Source organism: Oculina patagonica, chromosome 6 (assembly GCF_052425735.1).
Source record: "Oculina patagonica isolate OP01 chromosome 6, crgOcupat, whole genome shotgun sequence".
Taxonomy (NCBI): Eukaryota; Metazoa; Cnidaria; class Anthozoa; order Scleractinia; family Oculinidae; genus Oculina; species Oculina patagonica.
This window is the reverse complement of record NC_135763.1, coordinates 12611214-12636013: the sequence shown is the minus strand read 5'-3', so window position 1 is coordinate 12636013 and position 24800 is coordinate 12611214. Positions and strand designations below refer to the sequence as shown.

Here is a 24800-nt window from a genome sequence, read left to right as displayed (position 1 = left end):
TCTATCACGTGCCTACTTTCAAATTTCAAGATTTTTCTTGTCAATATGTTATAGACCAAGCATTGGAAGTAGGGATAAACAGGAGGATTCAAAATATTCCTCCATAATCGTCCTTCTTTATGAATAAATGAATTTTATCCAAATTAATTAAAAAAATTCTCATCTCACATAATACTTTTTTTAATTAATGGCTCTTAAAATGGACACAGATGATTTTCAGTTTCTTGACGCGAATCTCGAAAACCTTTAGAAAAAGAAATGTAAATAAAGGAAGAATGTAAAAACAGTGTAAAAACAAATAAAACCATCGCTGATGTCAGCGTTTATTTTCAGGTTCAATGCGCATTGGATTCTGGGTAATCTGGGCAAAATGGCGCCCTCCACCATACAGAAATTACGAGCTACAATAACAGGCAAAGATAATCAAGACGATTCACTAATAACCGAGGTAAACTAGCTTTCATTACTACTGTATTATTGATATTTTTCTTAAGTAGGCATTTTTACGTTTTATTTTTCCGTGGCAAATATAATTCGTAAGCTGTCGTGCTTCGATCCTCTTTTTTCACGAATTTGAAATTTTAGTTGTTCAATACGGGAGTTCTTTACTGACTTAATTCTCCTTCAAACGAGTTCTGAAGCTTCATTAAATAGCTTTTAGAATATGCGGTTTACAATTAAAAACATTGTCAACTTCAAACCAACATGTAACCTCAAAACCTCGACTATTCAACGACATCAACAGACGTTTTTTAATAATTAACAAAATTATTACATTACGTTGGTAATAACCATCGAAAACCCATTATAAACATTATTAAAATTGCCTGCCATTGCTAAGCATGATCCAGTGTCACACTGTTCGTTATTTGGGTGATGGTTTTTGACTGGTATCATAGTGCAGGTTCTGAATGTACACAAGACTTCTCTGCCTTTCCTCACCTGGGAAAATGACGTTTAGAAAAAAAAGAGGTTAATGGTCACTAGCAACAACTTGCTGAACCTAGGCTGCCTTTCGTGTACACAATATGCCCAAGATATGCAAGGATACTGGGCAAGATTTCCGCACAGCCCCATACATTAATTATGCATACAATTTTCTGACTGATTCGTTCTTTTCATGATGGCTGTTTATGTATAGTTGATAGTATGAAATAGTTGCATACATAATTAATGTAGGGGGCTGTGCGGAAATCTTTCCGGATACTGTTATCATAATTTTAAAATTAATAATAGTATTGTAGAATAACATTTAAAACTGATAAATGAACTGAGGACTCTGTGTCAACTCCGATTAATTTTGTAGTATTTGTAGTGTCTATTATAATTTATTATTATATAAACTGCAGTGGTTTAGCGAGTGGTAGCAAATCGAGAAAAATGGTATCACACATGTGTTGATAAAAATGATATCCACACATGTGTGATATCATTTTTGACCAATCAGCTCGCAGAGGTGCCATGTTTTAATGCTCAATGAGCCAAAGTAAATCGATATTAAGTCGAAACATCTTCGGATCTTCCTCGCCAATCTTCGGAAAACTTCGGAAAATGTTCGGAATCATTCGTACAACCTTCGGGCAACATTTTGAAAATTTTCGGAAATCTTCGGAAAATGGTTGGAAATCTTCAGAAAATCGTAAAAAAACATCGTTATTAGTAGGTTTATATAATAAACAGAATAATACATGGTTGCTTGGATATATGAAATTTATCTTCTCGTGTTCAAAACTGATATATCACTTGTGAGCTATCGATTTGAACACTCGAAGATAAATTTCATATCTCCACGCAACCATTATTATCCTCTATGTAATTAAAAGTAGTTTATAGTGTGGTAATTACAGTGCGAATACTCGAACCGGGACAGTTGGAACAAAGTTAACCAATCACAACGCTAATTGAGAACAAAGAATGGCGACCTTTTTTAGAAATGGACCAATAACGTCCAAGACCGCAAACAATAGATTTGCAACAAAATTTAAACAGTCAACAACGTTTGAAACAGTTGCGGACCTCTCAGGAAACTTGCCTTGTATTTGATTGGATAGTTTCGATCCTAAATTTTCACTGACTGCACCAAATTTTCAGTAGCGCTCGTAAAACCGTAATCAAAAGTTGGCTTTCACAGGCTGAAAAATTTTTCAAAAGAAATTTTCTGATAAAATTGTATTGCTCTTCGTTGGTGATAGCACAGTAAAGAATAACGAAGGACGCTTTTATTCACGACAAGCGCGAAGACGCGAAACGGGATGGAATTGTTTCAAAGGACGTCGCAAGTGCCTATTCCGTCATATGCAGTGTCTTATGTCGCATGTGAGCAGAAAGTGAATAAAAACGTTCTAGATTTCATGTTTGAAAAGTCAGTTGTTTTCACTCTTCTAAGTTACATACTCGTGTTTGTTGTGATTATTTTTTGTTTCTGACGAAAGACAAGGCAAGAAAGATTTGGGATGCCGCCACAGCGACAACTGACCTTGCATATTTTATTAATGGCAATTTTGCTTTCGCCGCATGAAATGAATTTTCTCCCATAAAAGTTTCAGTGACTTTAGCCTGTGATAATTTTATAAAACCACAGAAAGATTGAAGACTCAATGACGAAACCGAACAAACTCCTCTTTCACGAAAACCGTGAGTTTACAAAGTTGTAACAGTAGATAACCGACAGAAAATGAGTCCGTGAGCAAACAAGCGAAAACAACATTCGACCTGATGTTTACATTTCACATGGCCTCAAATCGTGTCAAAAAATGTAAAGTGGTAACTTGTGGACAGTTATACGTGGCATTGACCGACGATATAAGTATTCTGTTTTCGTGAATTTCAAAGTCATACGAAGGTGTAAAAGCAATTTGTTAACATTGGCGAGAAAGTGACTCGCATCGATTTCAAGGCAACAGACAGAGCAAAACTACTGAAAAGCTAGAGCGAAATGAAAATAATTACGGCGTGAATTTGATTTCACAGTCTTCATTTTATTTCCGGAGTGAAAATTTTCAAACAAGAACGAACACAGTGTGAAATATTCAATTCACAACTCCTGGCCGTGAAGAGAAAATTCACGGTTCGTAGTTTGATTTGTAAACTTTTCGCGAAGACGATATTGTAACATACATCTTCTATAACTTGTCTAACACGATCTCTATCTACGACCTCTTGAAAATTAAGGATCGAAACTAACCAATCAAAAACAAGACGAGTTTCCTGAGAGGTCCGCAACTGTTTGCAACGTTGTTGAGTTTTCAAATTTTTCTGTAAATCTATTGTTTGCGTTCTTGAACGTCATTGGTCTGTTAACGAAAAAGGTCGACATCCTTTGTTCTCGATTAACGTTGTCATTGGTTAACTTTGTTCCAACTGTCCCGGTTCGAGTATTCGCACTGTAAAATATTGTATTTTATTTTAATATATTTTTTTGTAGTGTTTGTAATAGTGTTGTAACTTAAACATTGTATGTATTTTTGGAAACTAATAAAAATAATTATAATACCAAAAAAATTAATCAATAAATAATTTTACGACATAATTCCACAACAAAATATTTCACTGAATGCTGGTTTAGACACACCACTTTATTCCAAAGACTTTAATTGTACGCCAAACAATAGGTCCAGTTTTTCCCAATTCTCAATCAGTGATCTCTGGGACAAAGGCCAGTTTGGATATACTACTATTCACACTGGCCAGTATATTCCAAGGAAGCTGATTAAGCACTGGAATGTGACAAAAACATGGGACTCACACCAGTTAATATATTCAAGACTATAAATGTGAATTGCCTCATCTTGTGGGCCTCTTTTCCATAAAAACCATGGCCACTCTTGAAAGTGCATTTTTAAAAAGAAACAGGAAGGGGGAGTCTGGGTGGAGTGGGGATGTTTGTGGGTTGTTAGAACGGATCAATGATTATTTTCTTGGAGTGCTCACCCACCCATCCCCTTTAATGATATCCTTCCCAGGGTTGCAAATAACAGTCGGTCATCAGACATTGGCCGACCAAAATTTGCTCACCTGACGAAATCCCAAGTGTGGTCGGACATGATGTCTGGACAATTTTTTGATTGTAAATCATTTTATGGCAACAGTGAATAAAATTCAACCTTTTTTTTTGGTGATTTCCGACCAAAATTTTGCTTTGTCCAACCAAGATGGGGTCTTAGTAGGACATATGTCCTTTCAGGTGAAAAAAATTATTTGCAGCCCTGCTTCCTGGCCTGTGCTCCGGATCCACCTCATTGTTCATACACAGAACAATGGTTTTTTTTTTTCTCAATTCTTAATCAGCAATCAGTGAAACAAAGGCCAGTTTGGATATACGATACTACTATTTGTGCTTAATGCAGTAGTCTTAGACCCTGTTCTAAAGCCTTATCAGGGGAGGGTAACCTAAGATCATGCCCTCTCTTCCTTCTTCAATAAAACCCCGCCTGATAGAAGGTTACAGGGAGGGGGAATAGAGCATTATGCCAGCAGCTATGCTCACTTCACAGTTTAGGCATGAGACCCCCTCGTCACGAGTTAGAGTTTCAAATTCTTCTCAAACCTTAAATTCTATCTGAGTTCTCTTTGCAACTTCTCTAGTTTCTTTATAACTCCAAAGATCACTTTTATTTCATATCCACATTTTACATTATTTAGTTTTCAGTATAATCTCACATCATGTCTTAGTTAAAAATGTTTTAAGGCAGTAAGCTTATTAAGATTTAATTTTTTTAGATATCTGATGCAACAACATTGAGCTGGTCAACGCGAATTAAAGGATTTATTATCTGTTTCTGTATTGGTGTGTTTTTCTCCATTTTGGTAAGTTTTCAATTAGAGGTAGAGAAACAGGCCTTATGGCCTGCGTGATGATGATGATGATGAGGGACAATGATGACGATGATGTTGATGAAGATGATGATAATGATGATGATGTCGATGATGATGATGATGATGATTATGATGATGATGATGATGACAGACGGTGACCTTATGGTCACAACGTTAACTTTGACTCCTAATCTTGGTGTATTTCTTTCATATCCAGGGGATGATTATGTTATGGAGAGATGTTAAATTATTTGCTATCTTCTACTCACTGGGTAATTTAACTGCACTTGCAAGGTAGGTAACAAAATTAATTTGTAAAAAAGTATGCATAATGCAACCTCTGTATAAATTTTAATACATACATTAAGATTGTGGTCTAGTTGGGCAATCTGTTGATGCACCATTTTATTGAGTTAATAATAATAATTTGATATTAATATAGCACATTTCCATATGCCCAATGTGCTATACAATACTTTGCAGGGGACTTAGACCAGGCTGCATTAAGCAGTTTACATAGAACTAGTAAATGTTTGCAGATGCCTCCATTGTCATTTCGAAACAAGGCCAGACCACATTACCAGGAACTCCATGCCCTATTCTTTGCGATAAGTTTACTAAATAATTATTCATTTTCTTTTTCTTTTTACTTAGTACATGTTTTCTCATGGGTCCCATGAAACAGTTAAGAAATATGTTCAAAGAGAAGCGACTGATTGCAACTATAATGATGCTGGTAAGAATATTCAGTTACTTTAAATGGTTTACTACTAGTATGTCCTGCATGTCTGACTCTAAAGCATACTAATAAGATGGTTATGAGTGAATAATTTTTTTTACAAGGCGTAGCAGAAACAAGGGTAAAATTAAGTCTTGAGCACTGATTTAGTCGGCACTATAAAAGATGAATTTTAATAGTAGAATATGAAAATAAGAAACAATAAGGTATTTATAGCACTTTGCAATTGTAAAACCAGTGCTTAATCAAATCAAAAGTACTCAATCACTGATACATTCATTTACTTCTTCTTAACCAGGTTTGTCTTGCCCTAACACTGTGTGCTGCACTGTGGGTAAGTATTTCACTACAGTAAAATCCCGATAAATCGAACTCTGAAGGAAAAGAAAAACAGTTTGAGTTAGCGGGGTTTCGAGTTATCGGGTTGATTGAATATTTAATTTACCAAGTTAATAATAAATTATTGATAGTTTTCTGATTTTTCCGCACTTCAGTATACAGTAGCCTGCAAATTTAACTTATCTTGTCAGAAACTCTAACATGTTCATAAAAATATTCTTATGATTAGGGTGGAAAATGGCTGTCAAATACTTGATCTGTCTGTTTGCTCTAATCAATGGGCATCCATGCCGAGCTGCAAGAACCATAATTTGAGTGATCGGGGTAAATTTGATCCAAATTTTGATCAAAGGAAACAAAATTTAGTTTGAGTTAGCGGCGTTTTCGAGTTATCCGAGTTCAAGTTACCCCAGTAAAAATGAATGCTGAAAAGTGGGGTCAAATCTGAGGGAAATGGAAGTTGGTTTGAGTAAGCAGGGTGTTCATGTTATCCAAGTTTGAGTTACCGGGGTTCTACTGTAATTAGTTTGACCAAGAATACTGTAAAGATTGGGTGAGGTTGAAGAAGGGTAGACAGTAACCTAAGGGACTTTTTTGTGCAGGAAGTATGGCCCAGAACTTTGGTTAGGATGCTAAACTTGACATCTGGAGGTTTTGGATTCAAATTCTGGTCTTACCACCAACTAGCTGAGTGTTGTTCTCAGTAGTCCCAAGTTCAACTTGAGCTCCTTGGTGATGCCTGTGAATAGCCAACTCTCTGCCCCCTGCCAGTTGGGATTTTTAACCATATTATAAAAAATATTTGCTTCAGCGTATGCTAACACTGGCCCAGAAATGCCCCATTAAGGGAGTGGTCAATGGACACACCTCTGTAATATGGACACCTCTCTATATATTTTCCAGATACCGGTAGTTCACTTTCTGCAAAGGATACCAAAATTCATATAAACTTGCTCTCTGTAATACAGACACTCTTTTCTGGCCCTTTGGGGTCCGTATTAAAGAGGTTTGACTGGATTATTATTTCTCACCATAAAGATTCCTTGATCATTTCCCTATCTGTATAGCTTGAAAAATGATACAGGGAGAATAGGGCCTTAGATGGTAGCACAGTTAGATGGTAACACAGCTTATTTCTAACCAACACATCCCCTTGCCAGGATATGTATTAAAACATAACAAATAATATGACCTTGAAAATATTTGTTATTTTGTGAAATAGGTGACAGAGTGAGACAGCATCATTTGGCCTCTTCTAACAAACTTATTTTTTAATATTTTAGTGGGAAAACAAGGGACTTGCCTTGGTTTTCTGCATTCTTCAGTATTTAGCCATGACGTGGTATGTACCTATTAAAGTGTGGCTTTTGAGATCAGGGCTTTGTGGTGTTGCTTTTAAAGCTCTATTTATTCCCCTCTGTAATAAGACTATTTTTTTTAAAAAAAAACATGTCCCTTCTCTGTGAAGCATCTAACCAAAATAGTAAGCTAAGACAACATAAAGTTATCACTCCAGAGCTTTACTTGATACTGTTACTTGTTTTGAGGAGGTATACTATAGTTAAAGAAAAATCAACGTTGAAAAGTTTTCTGTTAATGTTTGCTTAATGAGTTACAACCCTCCAAGTTTATTTTTTTCCTTAGTGGCCACTTGGCCACCGATTACTCAAGTTTTAAGTCGCTAAATTAAGCTCACGCTTTCAATCCCTCTTCTAAATTTTAGTGGCCAGGCTGGCGACTTTGGTTCCAATTTAGTCGCCGGCTCTAAAATTTTAGTCGCCATGGCGACTTAAGTGGTCTTAACTTGGGGGTCGATTTAGGATTTGAAAAAAGGCCTCTTCTGTAATAACACTCCTCACCCTTCTGTTTTGTTATAGGTACTGTCTTTCCTACATTCCATTTGCAAGGTATGAATCCCTATATTTTCATTATGTGACAGCCTTGTATAACAAGATTACACACTTTATCAAAACTAAGATCTTTGTCATAGAGAATTATGTTTACAATACAAATGAGACAATATGTTAATTATTCCATCTTTATTGGATGGTTGGAACAACAGACTTGTACATAACTTGCATATAGGGCACCTGCTGAAAAGTCTTTCTGAGTCTACAGTACTAAATGATCTGTTTGTGTGATACAGAATATCTTGTTCTCTGAATATTTAACTTCTTTTATACATGTAGTCTACTTTTCTAGCTGAAGCTTGGGCAAACTACCTTTCACACACTAACTTTAGTAGCTTAAAGTATTACTATAAAGCACGACCTACCTGTAAAACAGCAAGTGTATTTTACACTTACTGATAAATTGGATTGACTTGTGAAGTCCAGAGAGTTAGAAGGCTGGTTGATGTAACACGGCTCATGAAGTTATTCATGGGAAAGGGTTCTCTGCGACCTTAATATACCAGTGCAATGTTATTCCAAGCCTCTCCCCTTGCACTCATGAGAGTTCTCTTTTGGTTTCAGGGATGCAGTGAAAAAATGTTTCACAAGCTGCATGGCATAAGCCAAGCTTTTTGACGATGGTTTTGCACTGTTTAGAACAATTTATTTAGTTATTAAAAAACTATTCATTCATCAATTGAATACAATGTTGGACATCAGTAGGCCCTTTTGTAACATTATCACAAGACGTTGTTAATCACAAAAAATGGAAGAGTACATTTACATCTAAAAATAAATGCGATGTAAAGTTCTTAAAGAACGACCCCCCAGAAGTAGTCGGAAGTACACAAGGACTGTCAAGGAGTTTAAGCAGCTTTTACATCATGTATGTTTGCAAGTGTAATATAACACATATCAACATCTTAACCCGTAACATTGAGTGAACTCAGCTGTAACAGGCATTATGGATTACAACCCTCAATGATAGTTCTGTACACGTTTTAGCTACCCAAAAGTTGTGAGCCTCCAAATGTAGAGATAGGAAAAGCCTGCTAAATCTGAAAGTAACAAGGGTCGTTGCATTTGGAACTTTACAATTATATAATGTTTATGATGGCTTGAAGATAGGGGCCTCTGAACTTTATTAACTTTGTGACTGCCAGTGTAATTTTCATTGAGATATAATTATTATGAAAAAAATAAGTAAAATGCAAAGTACATAGTATGATAAGCTTGGAGGAAGGTCAGCATTCATGTGATTCACGCAGCCCTGCATCTTTTCCATGAAATCTCATGAAATTTCCATTTTGCAACATTCTCCCCATGTCTTGATACAAAGAAAAGTAAAGGAACTAGACTGGTTTATAAAAGTTTCAGTAGTATAGCATCCTGTTATGTGGCAGAAGGTATAAATGGAAGGATCTCAGCTACCTATAAGCACCCTGAAAATCTTATTATGTTAATAGCTAGAGAGAGTGGACATGAGAATGTTTAAGCACTTGCTGCTTGTACATAAAAACTTCAGCATTTGGTTGAGAATCAAACTGATGGACGAGTACTTCCTGCTAGAGAAATTGCCAACAGACTGTAAACTTAACATATAGACTGTCCACAGCCTCTCTATTTTACAACGCAAAAAAGCCAAGAGAATCTGTGAGGGAAGCAAGCGTGAGCACGAAGCGCAGGGTAGTGGGGCTTGCGCCTCCCGTTTCAAGCTGGCGTCCAGGTCTCTTGCCATTCTTTCCCCGCGCTCAGCAATCGAAAAATGCGAAAAATAGAGGGCTGTGAACAGTCTACTTAAACCACTCACTCTTTGTGGTAAATCAAGTCCAGTTTACTTTGTGTAAATAAAATATATTGATTTTACTGTTGTTGTCATTAATTTTTTAGTATTTCTTGGAGTGGGGCCGATTATTGTCGGTGAAATACTATAAATAAAACCTCTGTCAGCTCTGTTAAGCGGCCGCGGCCACCTTTTTGCCGTCCCGATAAAGGTTTTCTATTGTCTTTCAGTTACCCCATAGTTATTAAGCGGCCACCTAAAATTTATTCAGAAAAGGCAATGACAGATATTAGTCCGAAATATATAAAAAGTTACGACTGATAAATACAGTACACTCAAAACACACGCTTTTATTCTTTAATGATGATTGATTCCATGTTAACAAGGCTATAATTAACGACATTAACCGAACGGTAACTGCAAAGTAGAACTTGTCAAATTGTTTCCTCCATAGACAGTACTGCGGCATTGTTCATCAGTTCGAGTCATTCATGTCAATTAGGTACATTCAAATCCTTCCTTTTGAAGCTTTGATTCCAACCATGTAACAATAGTCAAAAACTCTTTTTATATTGTTCTTGTTGAGACCTTGTCAAGGATATTCTTGACTGGATTTGTGTGATTTTTAGAGGACAGCGTGATAGCTGTATTACATGTAACAGTAGTAAAAGAGGCTTTTAAAAAGCGTGCTTGTATTTGAATAAATTAACGTTTTCAAGGAGCCAAAACTTAATTCTTGACTGAACCCCTATTAAGTGGCCAGTTGCCAATTCCCTGAGAGGTGGCTGCTTAATAGGGGTTCGACTGTACTATTAATACCCTATTCAAGAACATTTTCACTGCTACTATTACTCACAGTTTTGGGGTGTGTGACATTTGCAGACTACAGTCTACAGACTTGCAGACTTTTATTCCGATTAGCCTGAATGACAATCGGGTTAGCCTGTTTACGGTTAGTGGTAATTTTAACGTGACATATTGTCTGCAGTCTGCAAATGTCACACTTCGCAGCTTTTGCAGGATAGTGGAGACAAGGATAATCCCCTCCCCTATGAATATTGTAAAATTCTGCTTACAAGCCCCCCCCCCCCCCCACACACACACACACACACACATATTTGTAGGCCCATCTACCTGTAGACAAAAATTACATCCAATATTATTATAAGCCTCCTCTCCCAATATTGTTCCAAATATTACAATGAATTTGATTTACTATGAGTTTTTAAAGATTAATTTAAAACCAGTTAGTGAAAAATGTATTTCAACCATCACTACTGTAGCTCATTTCAAAAAGGGTTTTGATATTCAGCTTGTAAGCACCCCTCCCAGATATATGCCCTTTCGTTTATAAGCCCATTCAATACGGTAAACGGTTAAAATTCTGGCTCTCTTACGGCTAACGGTTACTTTATTTCCATTAGGGTTAACAGAAGTTAAAAAATTATTTCCAATTGTTTTGAAAAGTTAAAAATTATTTCCATCATTAACATATTTTAGGGCCAGCAGTTAAAATTTTTTCAATTTTTACGCCTAACGGCTTAATTTTTGACCGTTTTACGGTTAACGGTTAAGGTCATTACATGTGCGTTACTGAGGCTGAGTGGGGGGGGGGGATATTTAACCCAGGACACTTGTGGATGGCCAAAAAAGGCTTACCGAAAATGTTCAATAAAGCATTGTTAGAAAGAAAACTGAAACGGTCCAAAGTGTCCATAACGGGCAGAAAAACTGCAGGAAAATCTGCTTTTCAAGAGTGTGTGACATTCCCCGACCCCTCCCCCGTATGGATTTGATATTTTGGATCGACAACGCTGGAAGCTCGAAGGCGCGAAAACATGATGTGCTGATTGTGTTGCGGTTTATCGAATGTGCTTGATTTGCGTCCTTCCGTGAGAAGCGGTCAAATGCTAGTCTAAATCGGCTGTTCTGTGCCTAATGTATTCATCTCGTGGGAAATAGACGCCTCTGTGATGTTGTTTATTCACAATGAGCCGAAAAAGGCCCCATGAGAAAGAAGGTGACACCACTGATGAAGAAGATACCGATCGTGAAGAGAACCGTGGTGCTGGAACTTCAACACATGACGATCAAGATCTCGAGGCAAGTGCCGTTTTCTTATATTAAATAACCCTGTTCTAATCAATTCAGTTTGATTTTTTTGTTGATCCGGTTAAGGAATATATCGCCTCCAAAGATGATTTCCAGAAAACATCATGCCCGCATCATGCATCATGGTTGAACTTGCACATCAAGGCATAAAGGCCGGTTACACGGTACGATTTGTCGGCCCGATTTGGCCCAGATTTGGTTACAAAATGAGTGCGCAGTTAAAAGTCGGTCCGAATTTTTAAAATCCGTTGTTGTGTCTCAGATTTTGGAGATCGGGTCGATTTTCATCCTTGCAATTCAAAATATGAGGCAAAGACGAATCGCAGCGTGTAAATTAAGCTTGGAACAAATCGAGCCGTCAAATCGTAGCGTGCAAACCGACCATTCATTTCAATGTTACAGATAAGGCACTAAGGTTATTGTTATTCAGTGAGTTTCAATTAGCATATTTCCGGGATACCACAATTTGTTTTCTGGTCTCTATGGGACTCCACTGAAAAACAGGGAAGCAGATGGCAAATGCAGACTCCGGGTTGTGGATGGGGATAGCCACCCCCCCCCCCCCATCCCCCCCCCCCCCAAAAAAAATAGTAATAATAATAATGATAATATAAGAATTGATAAAAATAATAAATACTGCGAATGCGATCGCTTAAAAAGTATCCTTTGCACTCATTATTTGGGTCATCTATCAATGCTTCTTACCCATGGCTGCATCAGAACTGCATTCTTTTCTATAAGCTAATGACAGCTTCGCTTACATAACCTAACCTGCGATCAGGCGTTTTTTCCCTTGCAAAGATGAGAGAGGGAAAAAGAACGCCTGATACATTTATTTAACCGGCCGCCAACCGCCCCCAAATTTAAATTAACTAAGGTGTCGTAGAACTGTCAAACCACTCTTTGTAGATGGTGGCAAATTCGGGACTCGGATTTCTTTGAGGCGTGAAAAACGTCTGCAGAATAATTATACATGTACAGCCTGTCTAAAACTTCGACGTACTAAAATAAAAATGCTTTTAGTAGCAGGGAGAAATGACGCTCGCGAATATATATTTATCAGCGATAGACGCCGTCCCTTACAACTCACAAAAAGGAATTTACAGATGAGCTGTTTCACGGCGCGGATAGCATCGTGTAGCTTTTAAATAAACACTGTAAACATTCCAACACCTCTGGAATACTGTTTGGTGAATTGGTTTTTCCGAAACTCATTCAATGAACTGCCAAAACACCGTCACGAAAACAAATTACGCATTGTCCAACACTTTATCTGTTCTGCATTCAGAGAATTACACTTGAAATTTGTCAGGTCTTCAGCTAACGTAGAAGAAAAATTGTCCTCGAAATTAACACGCCTCGTCTAAGCCATTAGCACCAACTTTTGACCGGAAGTCTCGTTGAAATACTACAGCCAATCAGTCCACACAGCTTCATTTAGTATTGTTTCTCGACCAATCAGAAGAAAAACCAGAATCCGGTTTTTTTACATACGATTCGACAAGTAAATGTATCATGCCCTCCTTCCCCGAAGTGGTAAGTAGGGAGGGAGGGCATGATCTCAGGTTAACATAACCATGAGCTTGTTGCACCAAATTTCATTCTCAGTATGATGTCAAAAGAGGAACAGCAAGCAATGAAAACCTGTTTCGACGAACTTCATTTGAGATTCAATGCCAGCCGACAGTGGAACCAAAGAAGAACACCTACCATGTTCTTTTAACGTGAAAAATCGACAAATATAGCAGATATCGGACTTTGTATTTGAATTGTTTCAAAACATTACCTAGAAAGCATATAGTGTCGTTCTTACCAGATAATATAACACAGCTCAAGGCTAGTGCATTGCATTCAGTGCATTATTCAATATAATTTGAGTATAATAATAAATGGGAAGCACACATTAGCCTTTTGGGGGGGGAAAGAAAAAGAAACCACACATTTGAGGGAATGAAAAAATAAAGATAGTTTGCTTGCCCGCCTGAGCCTTGAACTCGCACCCTCACTACTTTCAAGCGTATTGGAGCTTACTAAACACAATCACATAGGTCTGCAACATGTGCATGTGTCTAGAGCGTTAAGTATTATTGTATCGGAAGTCAGTGCAGTAATTTGAATATAATTTTAAGAGGTTGAAAGAAGAGATAGCAGAAACAGCAATTTTAAACGTTTGGCTGGTAAAAATACATACTATTTTCAACCTTGAGCAGCACCAAATTCTGGAGAAAATTAATGTAAACAGTGAATATATGGGGGGTTTGGGAGGGGAAGAAAGGTGCAGGTGTAGGGCCTGTCCTAGAAAATATTTCACACCCTTATAAGTACTGTGCATCCCTCACTTACTATACCATTAGACAATATAAACCTTTTACATAAAAACGCCACGTATCGTCCTCACCCGCACTTTCTCACCTTTGGTTATTACTACAATCTTGGACAAAACTGTTGAAATACTTACCAAATTTCCATTTATTTAGCCAATGGAGTTCAGTTTTGCAACCCCCCCCCCTTCATGTTGGTAATGCTTTTAGTGTTTTTAAAACAAAGCCTGTCGAGCCGCAAACCACAAGAAACAACATTGAGTAGAGGGGGAGGGGGATAAGATATTTTAACCCGCTTTCAAGTCGAGTCATTTGTGAAAATGCGTGAAATGCGTATGTGTCAACTAGTTTTGTCCAAGATTGTAGTATTTAATCCTAGTGCAGCTGAGATACCAGTAGTGGTTCCCTCTTCATAGTTTTATGTCAGAAAAAACTATATTGAACAGATGTGTTTTTCTTTTTACTAGGAACCTGAACTGCCAGGAATCATTGAGAATGTTACATTAGTCAATTTTCTATGCCATCATTATCTGAGTGTTCCCTTTGGACCGCGTGTGAACTTCATCACTGGAAGGAATGGAAGTAAGTCTTGGTTGAAAGGAGGTGTTTGTTACCTGCTTAAACGCGCATCAGAACCCAGGGATGTGCATGTACAGGGCTTGAGACTAACTTTTTAACTCACTGGTTTACTGGCTAGTGACATGTCAGATTATTCTAGCCAAAAGTAATTTTTCACTAGTCAGGTATCTTGATTTCTATCAAGAACAGTTGACTTTTCCGAGTTTTTTCACTAGCCAAATGGCTAGTAGGAATGCTAAACCTGGTAGCCAAAACCTAACTTTTAGTAGCCTTTGGCTAGTTGGCTACCGTTATTCTCGAGCCCTGATGTAGCTAAAAAGGCTAAGCAGCTCAGCCAGCATGGCCTGGCAAGTGTACCTTCAAAATTACCCGCAGTCTTTTGATAAGCTCTCTTTCAGCTGATGAAGTTAGCCAGTAGCCATTTCTAAGCTGAATCTTTTGTGTTTGATGTCCATTTATGAAAGGCAAATGACCAAACAGTCAAAAACGTAAAATTAACAACTTTGCTGGCTCCATAACCATTGCCCTTTATCAATTTTGCGCTTGTTTGAAAGCCAGAAATTTCACTGTTGTGGTCCTTAGTGAAACATTTCTTAATTGACGAAAGATAAGAATTGCAGTAAGGAAGAATAAAAGTTGATATTTTTTCAAGTGATGTGTTAATCTTATCACATTTATGGTAATCAGGTGGAAAAAGTGCAATCATGACAGGTCTTGTTGTGGCACTTGGTGGAAGAGCTGCTCAAACCAGCAGAGGGTTGAGTATCAAGAACTTCGTAAAGAAAGGTTGCAGGTAATGTTAAGTGCACTACTTCTTCAGATTATAGACAGAGTCACTCAATAACATGTGCATCTCCCATGGTTTATGGAATGTTTGTGTGCATTCAATTCACCACAGCAAATGGAATGATCCCTTCTACCACAGCGTTGTCTCAGCAGGTATTTAAGGGGTCTAGTCAGCGAGCAATCTCTCTTTTGCTTTAAAATTCGTGGGGATGATGGTGAAAATGGCGCGGAGAATGCAATATTCAATTCACCACAGTTATATAAGCATGCAGACATTTTTCAGAACACAAGAGAAGTGCTTCTCACACTTCTTGAGTGTTCTTAAAAATTCCCAAGTGCCTATATAACTCAACAATGTATGAAGTCTGTATGAGGAGAAAATTTGTTATTTCTTTTATAAAATGTTCAGAAATTACATGCACTCAATCTTGTGATATGAGCTGCATGCATTATAACTTGACAAAGCATATGCTTTACCTAAACTGTGTGCTTTATGGAGCTATAATGAAGTTGACCTGGCCAATCATATCCCGTGCAATTCCTTGAACATTTTGTAATACCCTATAACCTATTTATCCAGTGTATTCATTGTTATCACTCATTCTCTGCAAGTGGGGAGATGTTTACTCAGAAACTGAATGTTGGTGATGATAAACATTTTGAAGCTGCCCTGTTCTTTCAGCTCTGGACATGTTTCAGTTCAGCTTCGTAACAGAGGCTCTGATGCATTTAGACACAAAGACTATGGGGATTCCTTGACGATTGAAAGGAGGATCTCCGCAGATGGTGGGTCATCATACAGGATCAAGTCCAGTGAAGGTAAATTTAATTGACAGTCTTTTGTAATCTGTTTTATTCTGTGTGTGGGAGGCGCGCGCAGTGGCCTAATGGTTAGTGCACCAGACTCCGGATCGAGCAGTCCGAGTTCGTGTCCTGGCTGGGGTCACCTATGTTGTGTTCTTTTGCAAGACACTTAACTCTCATAGTGCCCCTCTCCACCCAGGTGTATAAATGGGTACCGGCGACATAATGCTGGGGGGAACCCTGCAATGGACTAGCATTTCATTCAGGGGGGAGTAGAAATATTCCTAGCCGCTTAATGCTGCAGAAACCGGGATAAGCTCCGGCAGTGTGGGCTGCATGGCTTGTGGCTTCCCTTTTATTCTGTGTGTTGTTTTTGTGAGTGTATTTGGCTCTGTCTTGTGTGGGACAAGACAGGTGAGTGCTGAGCAAGTTGCAATGGATCATCATGACATACATATGACATACATCGGTACACCCCAAACATACTGCAATGCTTAGAATAGGGTGTCTTCCTATTGCTTTTTCCCTGTGGGGTGAAATTCTTTACCAGCATGGGATCACCCAGAAAAGGAATAGATACTATGATACCATTTTCTTATTGGCAGATGGTGCGACACAAAATCTTATTGCACTGCCGCAAGTTGTGTTACTGGAAGTCTGTTTCATCACCTGTAGCAGTTTCACAGTGACCTCTTTTATTTAGACATGCTCCGCCAAAAATATAATACCGAAAGTCCCGTTTGTCAACATAACCAAAGGTGTGCCTGGCTAAGATCCTTTAAGGCAAAGAACGAGGAGAATAGTGGGAACGTGAAAAAAGTGAAGCCCAGAGAACTGTGAAGATGTAAAGCTGGAAGCCACCTTTACTTCAGTTTCTACATACATTGGTACTGATGTATTTTCTTTTCAGCCCCATGTCGTGTGCTGCAAGATGTGTGAGAAGCAGTTGAGAGAATGATTATCTGATCTTGAATCTTGTTTTCCACCAGATGATGAAGCAGTGGGGGATGGGGGCAGGAATGGCGTAGTAGTGCTCACCCCCCACCAATGTGCCCCGGGTTTGCTCCAAATGTTTTTCTCTGGGTTCTCCTCCCTCCACAAAAACCAGCACTTCCAAATTTCAATTCAATAAGGAATACATGGTCTTACAAGCTTCTAGCTTTAAACCTAATTGTGTCTAAATAATGGTAATTTATTTATTTAATTATTTATCTGTTATGAACTTTTTTCCCAATCCTGTAAATGGGCTTTATGGAAGTCGGATATTAAAAAAAATTGTACAGTCACATATTTTATTATTTAATGATCTGTTTCAGGAAAAGTTGTTTCAACTCGAAGAGCAGAAGTAGATGACATTGTGGATCATTTTAACATTCAGGTGAGTTGTCACTTCATCACAATTCAGTTATAAAGTTTGTGTTTAAATCACAGTATAATAAATTAAAGATGATTTCCAGTCCATACTGCGCAGACTCAGGGTTTGTTTTCATTTTTGTTTTGAATTCGTTGAAACGTTACACTTCGTTGATAGCGTACATGAAGTTTTTTAGTTCACCATTACGGATCGTTTCGTTCAAGAATTCACGATGAGCTAAAACGTCCGTTTGAAATACCGCCGAGCTTCTTTTACTTGTTATTATTGTTTTGCAAGGATATCTGGCGTTAATAATGAAGAAAAAGGTAAGTTTTGTCCTGTAATTTTTATTTTTGCTAGTAAACATTCTTCTGTTTGTGAGACTCACAAACATTGCAGGCGGAGATTGCGCAGTACGGACTGGAAATCATCTTTAAATGCTTGTACACAAGTCATGTGGATGTTTCTTTAAATTTTAACGCCCCACTTTGTTGTTTTGGTCCTATCATTTGCAAATTGCAAACTGCTCAGATGTGATCATGTCCTTGGGAACGGACTAAAGCTCTTAGCCTTAGCTTATTACTACAAGCCACTGCAAAATGACATATTTTTGGGAGTGACGCATGTAAGTTGTAAGTCAGGAGTTTTACTTTTATTAATTTCTTTCTCCAGGTTGACAACCCAGTTTCTTTGTTAAACCAAGACACAAGTAGGCATTTGCTTCAAAGCAATGACGAAACAGATCTTTATCAGGTATGTCCTTCCCTACATATTTGTCTATTTTACTTCATTTTGTAAATTGTTATGTTGCTTATATCAAACAGCACACAACATGATGCCCCTTTTCATAGGATTCCTTAATCTTTCAACGAGAAAAATAATTCAAGGAATACTTGATAATCCAGATAAAACTGTTCAATGGTGCAATGTGCATTGCCTCACTTCCGTGTTCTACATACTGTAGGCGTGTAGAGCCTGTGCTTGTGTGATTGAACATTGATCACATTTTTCCAGTCTGATCCAAGATTTGAAACAAACCTTGCTGACATTTCTTTCTTTTATTTTTAGTTCTTTATGAAGGCAACTAGCCTTGAACAAATAAGCAGTGATTACTGTTTTGTGATGGAACAAAAGGAAATTGCTTTGGCCACTTTGCAAAGAAAAGAGCAGGTGCAGTGTGTTGCAGTTTTTTTATGTGCTGGATTAGTTCTGTTGGTTGGGTGTCTGCCTTCAGTGTGGAAAGTTGTGTTCAATTCCAAACCAGAACATGAACCAGGGTCATAAACTAAATAACTGCTTACTGATTGTACTAGCTGTGCATACTGTAAATGATCTAATAATCGCCCACTCTCAAAAAAACATCTTGTATCTAGTAAATAATAAACGCTCCCCCTAAAGTGTAAAGCTTGTATTAAATGGCCCTCTCTTATAAACGACCTGTGTGTAATAGATGCCCCCTCCAAGAATTGCCTCAAAAACCAAGGTAACGCTCCAAAGAGTAAAATCACACTTGTCTATTTATTAAGTTTCTTACTTGACTCGGACATCAAAGAGAGCCTGGAGCAGGCTAACATCGAAGAGGCCAACGATACCAACATGGTTGACCCTGATGACGATGAAAACATTGGTACCGAACTAAGAACGACATCTCCAGGCTTTGCATTAATGCAGAATAGATTAATCTCCACCTCACAAACCCTGTTTTCCATCTTACTTTGCGAGCAAACTATGCGTCTTGTATTTATTTTGTTGACTTTTCGAGACTTTGTTACAGTTAAAGTGAATAAACACCTCTCTCTAATAAACGCCTCATATCTATTTAACGCCCCCCGTGGGAACCCCAAAATTTAATAGACGTCCCATGCATTTATTAGATCATTTATGTTAATACATGGTTAAAAACTTTGCTTTAGCTCAGATGAGCATGTCCTTGGGTAGAGAGTCAGAAAGACACTACGCCCACTTTCAGTGTTACGTGTATAGCGGCTTTCTTTCCACATCCATCTTTTGACATGCTGTTTATATGAGCCAACCAAAACTGGTGCATGGCAGTGTTCGTTTCATGCAAATGAGTCCACAAGTTTAGTAGGTCATGCTTGTGGGCTGTGATTGGTGAGTTTCGATCCGTCTAACTCTTGTTGTAAAGGATGTTGAAATTTGGATGTCAAAAGATAGCTGCTATGCACGTATCACTGAAAGTAGGTGTCAGCTGTTGGCCTTGTCTTTTTCCGATCTCCTTCACATATCACATTCATAGGATGTTAGAAAACATGTGGTAGTCAGTGTTACATAACGGTAGAATTATCTTGCCAGGTCAGTGATCTTCTTTTGGTTTTGATAGGTTATTCCAGAAATACGAGAGCAGGTGCGTAGATTAGAAGCAAGGTATATTGCCATCAAACAAATCCGAGACATCAAAGAGCAGATTGAGGAACTCAAAAGAGAGCGTGTTTGGGCAGAAGTAATTGAGAATGAAAAGGTAAACTACATGCACCATTAAAACAAACCAGAAATTTGGTTTTTCCTGAGGTAGGAAAAGAGATATTTGCAAATAGCAAACAGCAATTTTCTTCTTATGCAGACTACTTGTTAATGTTTTAAAATGGCTTAGATAGGACACATGTGAATTGGATCACATTAATATTGAGTTGTGGCTTAACCCTTTAACCGGCAGATTTCTGTGACTTTCTAAAGGTTTTTTCTGGGCTTATACATTCTGTAGAACTTCGTGATTGCATATAAGAAGTTATATATGTGTGCTGTTTCGAAACACCGAGGGCTCAGATTTTTATTGTGACGTCAGTAGTCGGCAGTTGCTTCTTTCGTAGGCGAGCTGTTAGGCTTGGATTTGGCTCGTTTTGTGTTTATAAGTGATTTTTCGAGTCATTTTTCACTGCAGAAGCCCCCAGGCTGGCATCATTAAGCTAGAATGGTGGGTAGAGGCCAGCATCTGAAAGAAACCAGAGGTGAGAGATGATTTTGTCTTGATTGGAACGCCAGAAATATTCGAATCGAAAGATGGCGGTTCATGGGTAAAGTTGTCTCTCTGGCCGTTCTGTGGGTGGATTCCAAGACCTGCCAAGGCATTTTGGACGAGTTCTGACTTCCAAAGAATGCAATCGGTGCAACATTTTGCCGGCAGGATTGGGTGGCTCGACACTTATAAAAAATATATGGAATAAAGGTAGGAAGCCTTTCATGCCGCCGCCATGACTGTTTTTCCCAAGCATCCCTTTCGGTCAGCAACGAGGAAATTACAGGTTTGCAAGCATAGCTCTAATCGAATAGTAATTGCTGAGTCTGCTGAATGATTGATGGGAAATTTCCTTGGTGAACGGAAGGGAATAGGGTTGAAGTTTGCTGCAAATGTATATTTTTGAAGTCAGAATTATTTCTTCATTAAAAAAATGGAGGCAAAGATGTGTGTTTTTTGTTGTTGTCCTGTTACGTAGAAAACGGGCATTTTCAGATTTGCTGCTGAACAAACAACCATATGCAACAGAAGTCAAGAGTTGTAGTCAGTTAGTTGGCTTTTAAAGCTATGAAAATTATCACTTTGCCATAAAAAGCAGCCATTACTATCATGTGCCCAGATATGTAAAAGCTAGAGATTTTTCAATCACTGCTGGTGTTTATCGTACACATATGTACGATTGCCGGTTAAAGGGTTAAAAGAAATAAAAATTGCAAGTTTTGTACTGTAATCCATAGTGTGGCCAATTGACTGTGCCTTGTTGATTATAGTCTTGTTATTGTTGACTAAAAGTTAATTGGTTCAAATCAACTGAAGGTGGAATTTGCTGTCTCTCTTCAATAAGGTGGTTTTGGTTATTGATGTGTGAATAGCCCTAGCAATAGTAGGTGCACTGCAGATGGGTTTTGATAGCCTCAAAATGGTTGTTAGACCTCCTTGCTGTCATTACTATGGCATCTGTAAGTAGCTAAACCTTTATATGGCTCAGATAATTGGTTACAAATGGATTCAAAATGAAATTAAGAGTTTCATTTAACTGCAGAGGATTTATTTAGGTTTGGAGCAGGTGGGCATCAGGGTTTTGCACCAGGGCAAAGTATGGTTACCAGTAAGACCCTATCCTCTTTGGTAAACCGAAGTCAGTTCAGATATTAAAAACAGCCGACAAAGTCATGTTCACAGCTCGTCAATTTGCCCAGTGGATGGCATCCCCTGAAACTGGCATATTCATTTTATGTATCCAAGTTACTGCTTTGTGCTGGTGCTTTTTTTTTCTAATTTTAACACGCAATGTAATGCCATTTTAAAGGAGGTTGCCAAGCAAGCTACAACTGTAAATAAGCTCAAGTCTGGTCTCCCAAAGTTTGACAAGGAGATTCAGGAATGTGAGGTAATATACTGGTCCTATTCTAAATGGTTTGAATCCTGGAGCCCCAAAAGTTTGTATAATGTGATCATTTGGTTTAGGGAAGTCCTGAATTTCTGTTTCTGTTGACTGACATTTCAAAAATTTGAGTGGATGTCTACTTTAGATTTGATGTCTACTTTAAAGTGTTTATTATCCACTGGACAGTTCTTCTTACTAGACTCTGAAGATGGCTTCTGCTTAAATTATTGAAACACTAGTCACCAACAACAGTTCTTTTTGGGTTGACCATCACCCATGGAATTGCACTATACAGGAATTGGTAGTTTTGAAGACTGTCATCTAGGAATAACCCATTGTTTTGATTGTAAAGGACAAACTGTCAGACATTGAACAGCAAGTGAGAGCAGTGGAGAGTGAGATGAACCAGTTCATAGCCGAGGCGGATTCCTTGAAGAATGAGCAGCAGGAAATTGTGGCAGAACTTCAAGAACTGAAAAAGACAGTCAAAGACAAACAGGTATATTGCAAAGGAATTCAATTCATATCTTAAATTTATTCAGGTCTTTATAAATCATCTGACTGTGTTCTGATTTGCCTTTCCATATCTTGGGACATTTTCCACATTTGACTTTAATTTGTCATCCGTATTTTCTTTAGTTAGCTGATTTGTATGCCATTTTATACAGCCCCTGTCCAGGACTTTAAGTAAGCAGGGAAAAAAATGTTAACAAAGTATTTTGGGCTGTTTTAGCTCACTGTGAGGAGACTACAACGTGACATACAAGAAGCCACAGATGACAAAAATGTCCTTCAAGAAAAGATAGAAGAGATAAAAACCTCTGTGTGAGTAATAATGTGTTTAGGAAAGATCACACATAACTTATGGGGGCAGATTGAATGGTTCACTAACTCATAGTTCAATAATGCTTCCACAGAGAAGAAAGGCTGGGTGAATAGTTGTTTTGGGATTCTGCTGTACTATATTCCTTGTTATTATACAACCATGACTGCCGCAAATAACTTCTTTTGTGTTTGGGTCGATTAACCTTGTAGGGGATTGTTTCGCTACCTAGTACAATTACCCATGCGATGTTTGTTGTACTAAATCTGTAAATAAATAAATAATATGTCAAATTTGTAGTTGATAGTTATAGAGTGACTTTCATTCTAGTGTGACTGTTTGAAAAACCTGCGCCACTGGCAACTTTCAACCAATAGAGAATGCTTAAAGTGACTAGCACTTTGGGTTTCATATTGTTATGTTAAGAGAGTTTTACTTTGTGGTATTTTTGTATGCATCTTAAATGTCCAATCCCAGTATCTCCTCCAAAAAGAAACCTACAGCTTTTAAAAATGCAATTTTCCATCTAAAAATATGCCCCCACCTCCTTTCACCCCCCCCCCCCCAAAAAAAGGCCCACCTGGAAGGGACATTGAGTGGCTAATGCCCAAAATTTTGCAGTGTCCTTTTCTATTGTTTTGAAGAATACATTTGTCTCTCTATAGCCTTACGTTAATTTGTTGTTGTTTTTTACAGCGAGATGAGAAATTTTGAAGAAGAGCAACTCCAAAAAGAACAGTTAGCTCAAGAGAAAAGAAAGAAATTGGGGGAATGTGAAAGCAGTCTTCAGGAGCTTATGAACAAATCTGTTAAACTACGCGATGAAGTAGAGAAGGAGAGAGAACATGTCAGCAGACTATGGTAACAACGGGCGCACATTAAATATGAGATGGTAGATAGCCAATTAGGCGCTTATAGCTCCAAGTTGCCTGTAACTATCTCATATCCAACAAGTGCTTTTAAAGAATTAAAACAAGTATTTTTAAAGAACTGCAATATTTGAGCTTCCTGGCTGTTCTTCCTGACACGTGCACCTACCATATTTGTGGTCCATGTTATGTGAGCTCATATACCATGGCCTGTAAACCAATCAACATTAAGCAATTACAATATACCATGGCTATTTTCGGCATTTGACGAAGAAGAAGGCAAACAAATGGCTGAAGTTGTGTCTGAAGTTAAAATAATGCCGAAATTGGCATGGAAAATATTACAGGGTTATCATCCAGGGAGGCAGAGCTTAAGTCAGCCACCTAATGTCACATACGGAGTGGAAATCGAGCAAGTAGATTCCTAGCTTTGTAGGGTAAGCAAGCATGTTTTAATGCAATACGGTTAACTACAACTAAAATTACAAATTGTCAGCGTTTCATGTGTATGTAAGGCATGTAATGCTTTCTTTCTTGTTTGATTAAACAGTTCCAGTGAAGGAGAACTAAAAAGCGACATCTCCAAAATGGAAAAACAAGTGCACCAAGCCAAGTTTAGAACTAATAATCGAATTGCAATGCTTGGTAACTGGATGCCCGTGTTGCTAGATAAAATTAACAAAGCTGTACAGGATGGAAGGTTTACCAAGCCACCCAGAGGTCCTTTTGGTAAGATTTTTAGCCAAACAATAATAAATTGCATGGAGATTTCGATGGGAAGTAATATACCAAACATGAGAGACATTTTCATTTAAACTAAAACAAAAGAGAAAACATAGAAACTGAAAAAAACAATGCTATTTAAGATGGCATATCCAAACATTGTCTTTGGAATATTTTTTAAGTTTAAGGAGTTGTTGTGATTTAGCACACTTAGTTTAGGGCTGGGACAGAAAGTTCTGGCAATTTATTGTGAAGATGTGACCACTATATAGAGATGACACCAGTAGATGTGCGACTATATTAGGGAGAAAGTTGCAACTTAATAACTACTACTGTTAATTTTCAGATTTAGCTGCTTTTTTCTGAGTACAAACTTTCTTACCTGTGCAATTTACCCATATAGACAATACAAAACTAATTGCTTGCATACAAAGAATCCAAAGAGCAAACACTGTGCTTCGGTGTACCCTGTTTGTAATTCCCTCTTTAGTTTCTGTGTT

At 37.9% G+C, this 24800-nt stretch overlaps 2 protein-coding genes across 4 annotated transcripts in view; both read left to right on the top strand.

Annotated features, from left to right (window-relative positions):
* Nucleotides 1–289: 289 nt before the first annotated feature.
* Nucleotides 290–9651, top strand: LOC144656106 (vesicle transport protein SFT2A-like). 2 transcript variants are annotated; one of them, XR_013571259.1, is made up of 9 exons: nucleotides 290–448; nucleotides 4720–4806; nucleotides 5033–5109; nucleotides 5470–5551; nucleotides 5853–5888; nucleotides 7177–7235; nucleotides 7771–7800; nucleotides 8368–9438; nucleotides 9512–9651. XR_013571259.1 is itself a non-coding variant. In XM_078516331.1 (8 exons), exons 1-8 carry the CDS (start codon nucleotides 314–316, stop codon nucleotides 8405–8407), a joined length of 546 nt encoding a protein of 181 aa, XP_078372457.1. In that variant the 5' UTR covers nucleotides 290–313; the 3' UTR covers nucleotides 8408–9651. The 2 variants fall into 2 exon arrangements, 1 of the variants encoding a protein (XP_078372457.1); XM_078516331.1 differs by having other exon boundaries at nucleotides 8368–9651.
* Nucleotides 9652–11394: 1743 nt separating this feature from the next.
* Nucleotides 11395–24800, top strand: part of LOC144658876 (structural maintenance of chromosomes protein 6-like) — a 32555-nt gene continuing 19149 nt past the window's right edge. For both annotated transcript variants that reach the window (XM_078519362.1, XM_078519361.1), the window contains exons 1-13: nucleotides 11395–11671; nucleotides 14469–14583; nucleotides 15268–15373; nucleotides 16049–16185; nucleotides 17487–17548; nucleotides 18197–18277; nucleotides 18593–18694; nucleotides 19866–20003; nucleotides 21808–21888; nucleotides 22238–22384; nucleotides 22619–22710; nucleotides 23405–23569; nucleotides 24128–24306. In XM_078519362.1, the coding sequence (XP_078375488.1) occupies nucleotides 11558–11671; nucleotides 14469–14583; nucleotides 15268–15373; nucleotides 16049–16185; nucleotides 17487–17548; nucleotides 18197–18277; nucleotides 18593–18694; nucleotides 19866–20003; nucleotides 21808–21888; nucleotides 22238–22384; nucleotides 22619–22710; nucleotides 23405–23569; nucleotides 24128–24306 (1519 nt within the window). In that variant the 5' untranslated portion in view covers nucleotides 11395–11557. The remainder of the gene's footprint in view (nucleotides 11672–14468; nucleotides 14584–15267; nucleotides 15374–16048; nucleotides 16186–17486; nucleotides 17549–18196; nucleotides 18278–18592; nucleotides 18695–19865; nucleotides 20004–21807; nucleotides 21889–22237; nucleotides 22385–22618; nucleotides 22711–23404; nucleotides 23570–24127; nucleotides 24307–24800) is intronic.